Source organism: Tursiops truncatus, chromosome 19 (assembly GCF_011762595.2).
Source record: "Tursiops truncatus isolate mTurTru1 chromosome 19, mTurTru1.mat.Y, whole genome shotgun sequence".
Classification (NCBI taxonomy): Eukaryota; Metazoa; Chordata; class Mammalia; order Artiodactyla; family Delphinidae; genus Tursiops; species Tursiops truncatus.
This window is the reverse complement of record NC_047052.1, coordinates 55,897,750-55,908,160: the sequence shown is the minus strand read 5'-3', so window position 1 is coordinate 55,908,160 and position 10,411 is coordinate 55,897,750. Positions and strand designations below refer to the sequence as shown.

General features: G+C 45.7%; 1 protein-coding gene across 1 annotated transcript in view; it reads right to left on the bottom strand.

Annotated features, from left to right (window-relative positions):
• Positions 1-1,968: 1,968 nt before the first annotated feature.
• Positions 1,969-10,411, bottom strand: part of NLRP5 (NLR family pyrin domain containing 5) — a 29,104-nt gene continuing 20,661 nt past the window's right edge. The window contains exons 9-11 of the mRNA XM_004326224.4: positions 8,011-8,178; positions 4,680-4,850; positions 1,969-2,613 (exon numbers count right to left, since the gene is read on the bottom strand). Of these exons, the coding sequence (XP_004326272.3) occupies positions 2,481-2,613; positions 4,680-4,850; positions 8,011-8,178 (472 nt within the window). The 3' untranslated portion in view covers positions 1,969-2,480. The remainder of the gene's footprint in view (positions 2,614-4,679; positions 4,851-8,010; positions 8,179-10,411) is intronic.

The window sequence follows — 10,411 nt, the reverse complement described above, 5'->3', positions numbered from 1 at the left end:
CTTGGGTTGAAGTAAGGGCTTGGGTTGAGTCATTCTCTCCCTACCCCTGGGGCAAGAAAGATTCTGGGCCAGTTTCCACGGTGCTGCATATAGGCTGTGTGACTCTGGGCAAGTGAGCTAGTCCCTCTCACCCTCGGCTTCCTCCTCTGTGCAGAGAAGATCTTGCCTGTCTCGACTGTCTCAAGGGATCCCTGGGAGTGTCTGTAAGTGTCTGGTCCTTGGTCACTGACAGCTAATTCCTGTCCCGGGAAGGCACCTAATGCAGGGGTGAGGAACCAGGGTTCAAGTCCCTGTTCTGCCAGCAGGTGCCGCTTACCCTCTCCAGGCCCTGTATGCACTCACCTCCTGAAGGACATCTTGGTTGCTTCCAAGTTTTGGCAGCTATACCTTTGGGTCTACGAAACAGCTGTCCTCCTACGAGGGAAACGAGAAGTGGCCACACCCTCAGCATTACACGCCGATGTGGGCTTGCCAGGGAAGCAGTTCTGTCCCGCGGGGTGTGGCGGTGCTTCCGAGGGAGGTTTCTCTGTTTAACGTAGAGTGGCAGTTCTCGGATGGTGGTGAGTGTGCCCCATAGGTAGCGTCTGGCGATGTCTGGAGCCGTTTTTAGTTCTCAGGACCGGGGGTGGGTTGCACCTGGCATCTAGTTGGTAAACGCCAGGGATGCTGCTCGATGCCCTACCGTGCACAGGACAGCCCCCTTGCCCACCACAAAGGATTATCCTGCCCCAAAGTTCGACAGTGCTGAGGATGAAACACCTGCCCTGGGGACGTGTGAGCCGTCCTTTCTGGGTGACGCTCTACCGCCACCTAGTGAGCTCCAGGGGAGGTTCAAGGGAATGGCAGGGAGGTGGGTTGAGATCCTGCTCTCCCGGTGCTGCTGAATTCACTAAACTCACCAGTCGGGGAACTTCTACTCAGTGACCTCAGGTCAGGAATTCTGTGACTTGTAGCTTAGAGGATCAGACCTGACATGGCTTCACACCACACACACCCCCAACATTACCCACCTGCAGAGTGTGAGGAGTGGGTAGAAGGGAGTGCTCCATCACATGACACGGGGAAAGGATCCAACTGGAGAAAATGACAACGGAAGAGCCCAGAGTCATCCAGGAGGCAGCATGTGCCCACCCTGGGTCCCCACCCCGTGGCCAGACGTACTAGGTCAGGGCGATGTCCCTGGATTTGCCAACGGTTGCCTTCCAGGAGATGCTCCCTGTCCTCTTGCTCTGCCTTCCGGGGGGCGCAAATATAAAAAGAAATGTGCATGCAACTATGCATCATACTTTAGATCCCACATATAAGTGATGCCACATGGTATTTGTCTTTCTCCTGATTTACTTCATTTAGTATGATCACCCATGTAGCTGCAAATGACATTATTTCATTCTTTCTTATGGCTGAGTAATACTCCAGTGTATACGCGTACCACATCTTTATCCTCTCCTCTGTTGATGGACATTTAGATTGTTTCCCTGTCTTGGCTATTGTTAATAGTGCTGCTGTGAACATTGGGGTGCACATGTCTTTTCCAATTAGAGTTTTCTCTGGATTACTAATTGACTTTGTGACACCAGACAGACAAATGTCAACATCCATCGGCCTCTGTTTCCTTATCTGTAAAATAGGGAAACTATTACCTACCTCTTGGGGTTGGTTTGAGGGAGAGACTGTGGTAGACCAGTTGTTCTTTACTACACTAAGCAATAAATTCAGCTTTGTGTTTATATCTCAGATGTTGAATGATAGTCACATCCTCCTTTGAAATTCAGATATGTGCTTTAAAAAACCAGCAGATCTGTGTTATCAAAATTTGGGGGCACTTTTAAGGACCTAAGTCCTCCCTCCTCTGCTCTGGAATCACACCCACATTGATCAAGAAGGCCACCGGAGGGACTTCCCTGGTGGTGCAGTATTTAAGAATCCGCCTGTCAACGCAGGGGACATGGGTTCGATCTGTGGTCCAGGAATATCCCACATGCCGTGGAGCAACTAAGCCCGTGTACCACAACTACTGAGCCCACGTGCCACAACTACTGAAGCCTGCACGCCTAGAGCCCGTGCTCTGCAGCAAGAGAAGCCACCACAATGAGAAGCCCGCGCACCACAATGAAGAGTAGCCCCCGCTCGCCACAAGAGAAACCCCACATGCAGCAATGAAGACCCAACGCAGCCAAAAAAAAAAAAAAGGCCACTGGATGCTTTTTCCAAATGCTCAGTGTTTATTTGATTCTCTCTCCATGCCCTCTGGTAGGACAGACATTTCACAGATACTGAGGTCCTATGACATGAAGTTCACAAGCCTACCTCAGGCAAATGCAATGACCAAGTTAAAGTGGACACACAAGAATCACTACCTATGAGGGCTTTATGAGAATCAGAAATCATTATCCATCTTTGAAAAGGAACCCCTGGGCACAGCTGGACCCTAGAAGTTTCCTCCATCAGAGTGAGTGTGGGTGGGGAGGGTTTTTACGTCTTCAGTTTTTCCACCAGTACCGGTCATCTTCCGCAAAAGAATACCAACCGTCACCAATTACAATGTGCGGCTTGAGTCGCTCTAGCTCCTCCAGAAGCCTTCTTATTCGAGCAGGATATTGCCATTTCCACAGCCTGGGGAGCAAAAAGGGGACTTACTACTCTGAGAATTTGCTTCTGACGCTTCTCCCTTCCTCAGAATTCCTGGACACCCCACCAAGGGGCTGAAACCTCCTCTTGCACTTTTTTTTTTAATTTTTGGCCACACCACACGGCATGTGGGATATTAGGTCCCTGGCCAGATATCAAACCCCCATCCCCAGCACTGGAAGCACGGAGTCTTAACCACTGGATCGCCAGGGAAGTCCCTCCTCTTGTATTCTTGAGGAGAAACAGCGTGTTCCCCATAGAACGAAAGTCAGTCCCTCCTTGTAAAGGAACCCTTTACAGGGCAGACGCTACACTGAGTTTTTACAGGCACCTGTCCCTCATAGCTATCTGAAGAGACAGACAAGGTTATTTCATCCATTCACGAACTCCTTCCTGAGAACTGACTTTGTGCCAGGTCCTGTTACAGGGTTTAGAGGCACAGTGATGAACAAGGCAAAATCCCCACCATCATGAAGCTTATATTCTGGGAGAGAGAAACAGGTATCCAAATAGACACATGGTATTGTCCCCATTTGACAGATGAGGAAACAGCCTCCTGAAAGGTCCATTAGTAAAATCTAGGTCTGCCTCTTCTCATCTTTACCTGCTAAGTCCCCTAAGTCACAACCTTATCTCATCAAAGGCTCCATTGCCTCGTGAGTCACCGACACAAATATGCCCCTTTTCAACACAGCCTTCTGCCTTTTCAGCTCACTCGCTGAAGTGATCGCTGAAACCGTTCTCTTTGGCTGCATCAAGATCTCCAAATCCACTGAGCCATGCTTTCCAATCCACCCTCCCCCTCGGATTTCACACCACAACCATCGTGTTCTTTCTGGTGGCGTCCATCAGTCAAAACTTGACCCCTGGATAAATCCACCTGCTGTACGCTGGACCATACAGGAGAAACCAGTTAGTCAACCGGGAAGTTTGCTACTGATATAAATACATCACAATCGACCACAAGGGGCCTTCTGTGCTGCCACAAGTTTTATGTTTCTCCAGTCAGGTCTTTACTTCCCTCAATCACAGCTGTACTTCTTCACCTCCAGGGGTGCCCTGAGCTTCTATTTTGTCTACAAACATGAGGTGCTAAGCAGCAAATACTTTTTCTATCGTCAAAATTAATTCCACACCGGGTCACTCTCTCTTACTCTTTTGTTTCCTTCTTGGTGTTTACCACCTGCAGTAATCCTGAACATTAAAAACATTTAATGGTGGGAAAATACACATAACCTTTACCATCTGAACCATTTTTCATCGTACAGGTCAGTGGCACTCAGTCCATCCACCCTGTTGAGCAACCATCAGCACTGTCCATCCTTATAACTCTTTTCATCTCCACCAGCTGAAACTATGTCCCCGTTAAACGCTAACTCCCCGTCTCCCGCTCCCCAGGCCCCCACCATTCCACTTTCTGTCTCTGTGGATCTGATGAGTCTAGGGACCTCACCTAAGTAGTATCATGTAGTATTTGTCTTTCTGTTACTGGCTTATTTCACCAAGCATAATGTCCTCAAGGTTCTTCCACGTTGTAGCATGTGTCAATTTCCTTCCTTTTTAGGCCGAATAATATTTTATGGTATGGACAGACCACACGTCATTTATCCATTCACCCATCAGTAGATACCTGGGTTGCTTCCACCTCTTGGCTATTGTGAATAATGCTGCTACGGACACAGATGTGCAAATATCTCTTCGAAAACCTGCTTTCAATTTTGTTGGGTGTATACCCACAAGTGGGATGGCTGGATCCTATGGTAATTCCAGTTTTAGGGGTTTTTTTGGAAGATAAACATTTTATTTGTATGTCATCCCTCCACGCTCCCCAAACCCATCCCCAGAGGAAACCCCAGGGTACCAGGCACTGTACCCACCCTGTATCCACAGCACCCCAGGCGGTGCCTGGAACACGGTGGGCACTTAGCGGTTGGATAAAGATCTGGTTGATGACACAAGGTCTCAGCTTCTCAGATCCACTGCTTCTCCGCCAATTAGTGTGCCTTAGCAGAAGGAGGTTCGTATTTCAGAAGACATCGCCGGGGACTTACCCGATGGTTTGTAGATTAGATGTGGGTTGTGCAAAGGCCGAACACAGCTTTGTCATCCCTCTGGGACCGAAATTGTTCTGCATCAGGTTTAGGCTGGTCAGGTGCTGATTGCAGGAGAGGGCAGAGGAGAGGGCCTCACAGCCATTGGAGGTCAGTCCACATGTCTCCAACCTTTAGAGAGCACAGCACAGCCAAGGAATGACCCCAAGATCCAGATCCCTCCTTCAACACGTTTGACTTCCACCACAACTTTAAAATCACAGCGGGGGGCTTCCCTGGTGGCACAGTGGTTGAGAATCCGCCAGCCAATACAGGGGACATGGGTTCGAGCCCTAGTCCAGGAAGATCCCACATGCCATGGAGCAACTAAGCCCGTGCACCACAACTACTGAGCCTGTGCTCTAGAGCCCGCGAGCCACAACTACTGAAACCCGCGAGCCACAACTACTGAAACCCGCGAGCTACGACTACTGAGCCCACGTGCCTAGAGCCCATGCTCCGCAACAAAAGAAGCCACCGCAATGAGAAGCCTGCACACCACAAAGAGTAGCCCCCACTTGCCACAACTAGAGAAAGCCTGCACACAGCAACAAAGACCCAATGCAGCCAAAAATAAATACCACAACGGAATACTACTCAGCCATGAAAAAGAACAAAATCTTGCCACTTGCAGCAACATGGGTGGACCTGGAGTGTATTATGCATAGTGAAGTAAGTCAGACAGAGAACAACAAACACTGTATGTTTTCACTTAAATGTGGAATCTAAAAAATAAAATGAATGAATGAAGAAAACAAATAGAGTCATAGGCACAGAGAAAAAAACCAGTGGTGGGGGAGGGGCAATAGAGAAGTAGGGGATTAAGAGGTACAACTAGGTATAAAATAAATCAGCAGCAGGACTTCCCTGGTGGTCCCCTGGTTAAGAATCTACCTTCCCAATTTTTTCAGATTCCACATGTATGCGTTAATATATGATATTTGGTTTTCTCTTTATGACTTACTTCAGTCTGTAGGACAGTCTCTAGGTCCATCCACATCTCTACAAATGACCCAATTTCATTTCTTTTTATGGCTGAGTAATATTCCACTGTATATATGTGCCACGTCTTCTTTATCCATTCATCTGTTGATGGACACTTAGGTTGCTTCCACGTCCTGGCTATTGTAAATAGTGCTGCAATGAACATTGGGGTGCATGTGTCTTTGAATTACAGTTTTCTCTGGGTATATGCCCAGGAGTGGGATTGCTGGGTCATATGGTAGCTCTATTTTTAGTTTTTTAAGGAACCTCCATACTGTTCTCCATACTGGCTGTATCAATTTACATTCCCATCAGCAGTGCAAGAGGGTTCATTTTACTCCACACCCTCTCCAGCATTTATTGTTTGTAGAAACAATGTAGTTTTAAAAAAATATTTATTTATTTATTTTTGGCTGCATTGTGTCTTCGTTGCTATGCGTGGGCTTCCTCTAGTTGCGGTGAGCGGGGGCTGCTCTTTGTTGCTGTGCGTGTGCTTCTCATTGTGGTGGCTTCTCTTGTTGCAGAGCATGGGCTCTAGGTGTGCGGGCTTCAGTAGATGTGGCATGCAGGCTTAGGTGCTCCACGGCATGTGGGATCTTCCCGGACCAGGGATTGAACCCATGTCTCCTGCATTGGCAGGCAGATTCTTAACCACTGCACCACCAGGGAAGTCCCAAAACAGTGTACTTTAATTAAAAAATACTTTATTGCTAAAAAATGTTAATCTTCTGAGCCTTCATCAAGTCATCAAAGTTCACCAATCTGGAATTAACAGATACAAGCTACTGTATATAAAATAGGTAACCAACAAGGACCTACTGTATAGCGCAGGGAATATGCTCAATATCCTGTAATAACCTATAAGGGAAAAGAATCTGAAAAATAGTTATATGTATAATGTATAACTGACTCACTTTGCTGTATACCTGAAACTAACACAACATTGTAAATGAACTATATTTCAGTTAAAAAATTAGAAAGTGAAAAAAAAGCTCATTGCTCACAGATCACCATCACAAATATAATAAAAATGAAAAAGTTTGAAACATTGGGAGAATCACCAAAATGTGACAGAGACACAAAGTGAGAAAATGTTGGAAAAATGGCACTGATAGACTTGTTTGATGCAGGGTTGCCACAAACCTTCCATTTGTGAAAAACACAGTATCTGGGAAGAACAATAAAATGAGGTCTGCCTGTAGTCTACTTTCTGTCTTTATGGATTTGCCCATTCTGGATATTTCATAGAAATGGAATCATACAACATGTGACCTTTTGTATTTGGCTTATTTCACTTTAGCCTAATGTCTTCAACGTTCATCCACATTGTAGCATGTGTCAGTGCTTCAGTTCTTTTTTTAAAAAATTTTTTATTTTACATTATATTGTTGATTTATTGACACAATGTTGTGTTAGTTTCAGGTGTACAGCAGTGATTCAATTGTGTATATATATATATATATTATATATATATATCCATTCTTTTTCAGATTCTTTTCCCATATAGGTTATTATAGAATATTGAGTAGCATTCCCTGTGCTGTACAGTAGGTCCTTGTTGGATATTATATATATATATATATATATATATATATATTAGTGTGTATATGTTAATCCCAAACTTGTAATTTATCCCTGCCCGCCATGTTTCCCCTTTAGTAACGATGTTTGTTTTCTATGTGAGTCTGTTTCTTTTTCATAAGTTCATTTGTATCCTTTTTTTTAGATTCCACATATAAGCCATATCATATGGTATTTGTCTGTCTCTGTCTGAATTCCTTCACTTAGTATGACCATCTCTAGGTCCATCCATGTTGCAGCAAATGGCACTATTTCATTCTTGTTTTATGGCTGAGTAATATTCCATTGTATGTACTGGCACACTGTTTTAAACAAGCCTCTGGGGTGATTCTGATGCTTACTAGGGTTTGAGAACCAGCCATGTCATCATTTGCTCTTTGGTCCACCTTTCTCACTAGACCATAATTGCAGCCACTCCATGGTCCATATATGTCCATACCTCCACCATTTGGCACTGTGCTCAGCACACATGGGTTTTCCAGTAAACATGCATCTATTTAGTTCTCACTACCTCCAGACCCTGTTCTCAAGCGTTGGCTATTTAATTCATCCACATAAAGGAGCCCAGTTGGAATTTGTGCCTCAGTCTGTTACTCTGCCGTGGTTGTATGCTGTCTAATTTGATGGAATTGTGAAAATCAGAACACGGTCTTTGTTCAAGCGACTTAACGTTTGGGTCCCCTTCACTCTGTGCCCAGCCCTCAAAGAGGTGATCCCAGGAACGTACCCAAGTCTCCTCAGAGAATTCTTCTGTTTCAATCCCTCACACAGCGCTGCAATCCCGTGGTCACCCAGGGCATTGGCGGCTAGATCCAGGCTCTTCAGGTGTTGACTTCTTGTGATGACATAGGACAGATTCTTGCAGCAAGCGGCAGTGAGACGGCACTTTACCAATCTGCAAGAGGAAGGAAGTGGGGGTCGGTGGGGGAGAGAGAGCGTGAGAGAGAGAGAGATGGAGAGAGAGAGAGAGAGAGATGAAGAGAGAGAGATGAAGACAGAAAGAGATGAATAGATATAGAGAGATGGAGAGAGAGAGGGAGAGAGAGGTTGAGATGAAGAGGAGAGAGATGGAGATTATTGAGCGAGATTTAGAGAGAGACAATATCTCTCCTTTTGAGGAGAGCGCCACAGTGGGATAAGGTTCAGAAACATTAGTAGAGATTCCCCTTGTTCCTTCCTAACTGGGGATCTTTCTGTCCATCCCTGTGAACAGCTTAGGACAGTTTATCATCTCAAGAGACAGATAATAGCAGAGGGTGGGGAAAGTTTTTGAAGAGACTGGAGGCGTCTTCAGACAAAGAAATGAGCTATCAGAGCATTCTTTTCACCTGAAAATGAGATAAACATTCTCCCTGGTGGAGGGCAGGGAGAGAGATGGAAAAAAACGCCAGTAGAAATTGGTAGAGCCTCTGACAAAGGGACAGAGTCCTGAGAGGGACAGAAAAGATGATAGAAGTCACTGAAACATTAGGTAGGGTTTGGGATCCAAAAGGAGAAGGGGTCTTGTGTGTCTGTTCCCAGGAGGAGTGGGAGAGGGTGGAAATGGCCCCTTCAGTAGTGACTATATGAGTCATCTGAGTAGACATGACAGAAACAGCTCCAGAGTCTCACATCATCAACTTAGTGTGCTCAGCACAGAATGATCCCACTGGGTCCATCTCCATGAGGCATTCACATCAAGAACGAGGAAGGAGGGCTTCCCTGGTGGTGCAGTGGTTAAGAATCCACCTGCCAATGCAGGGGACATGGGTTTGATCCCTGGTCTGGGAGGATCCCACATGCCATGGAGCAACTAAGCCTATGAGCCACAACTACTGAAGCCTGCACGCCACAACTACTGAAGCCCGTGCACCACAACTACTGAAGCCCATGTGCCTAGAGCCCGTGTTCTGCAACAAGAGAAGCCACCGCAATGAGAAGCCTGCACAAAGCAAAGAAGAGTAGCCCCCACTCGCAACAACTAGAGGAAGCCCGCATGCGGCAACGAAGACCCAACGCAGCCAAAAATAAATTTAAAAAAAGAAAAAGAAAAAAGAACGAGGAAGGACTCACTTGTGAAGACCAGGTGGGAATGAACAAGTCTTAGAGGCCAGTATGGACCAATGGTGATGGTGAGGACCAGAAAATCTCCCAGCACTTAAGTGCAACCCCAAAGAAATGGCGTCTCCAATGGACTAAGCTGAATTTTCTATACCATGCAGCATTAGGGCTCAAAATGCCAATTCCATGAAAAGAAATAGAAGAATTAATACTTGGGGGCTACTCAGAGGTTTGTGTACTATGATCTCTATCCGATTCCTTTCGTTTACTTATTTTTGGGGAGGGAGAGCTCTCAAAGTGGTCCCACATTTTGGTCCACTAACTCTACCTTTGTAATCGATCATAAGAAAAGGCTATCAAGCACACAGAGTTTGATAAGGGACACATGACTAAAACACTGGACATAAGCCCAGTGTCCAGCTTTTGGGGATTTTATTTATTAAAATTTTATTTTTTGGCCACACCACTTGGCATGTGGGATCCTAGTTCCCTGACCAGGGATTGAACCCGTACTCCCTGCAGTGGAAGCACAAAGTCGTAACCACTGGATCGCCAGGGAAGTCCCAGCTCTGGGGGGTTTTAAAAGTTATTATGCACCATTAAATGGAATACCATATCGTGCTTCATTTATTATTATGATTTGCTTATCCTCAAGGACAGAACGTGAGACCCAAGCAAGGTTTATGGTCCTTGGGAGTTTTAGTTCCCCCTGGTGTATGATTGGTGGGGGAACTGCAGAAATATTGAGAACCACATGCCTGCCACATGGTAAGAATACCTGAAGTGGAAACTGCTAGGATCCTTTCTTTGTGACACATTCAATACTGCTTATGCATCCGGGAGACATTAACTGAAATATTGAGTGATTATTGCTTGGTTTCAAGCTTAGAGATTTATTTCTGTTCGTTGAGGTCCTTTAATTTTTTCTAGTTGGTTTAGTGATGGAATACTCCTAGTATATAAAAATGTTCCAATAGGGGTGAAGAAATTTGAGCCCCAGAGAGAAAAGGGATTGAGAGGTAGACAGCTGCCCCCCTCCCCCTCCACCCCACAAACAGAATGAATAGCTGAAGATTAACCTGGTGCAA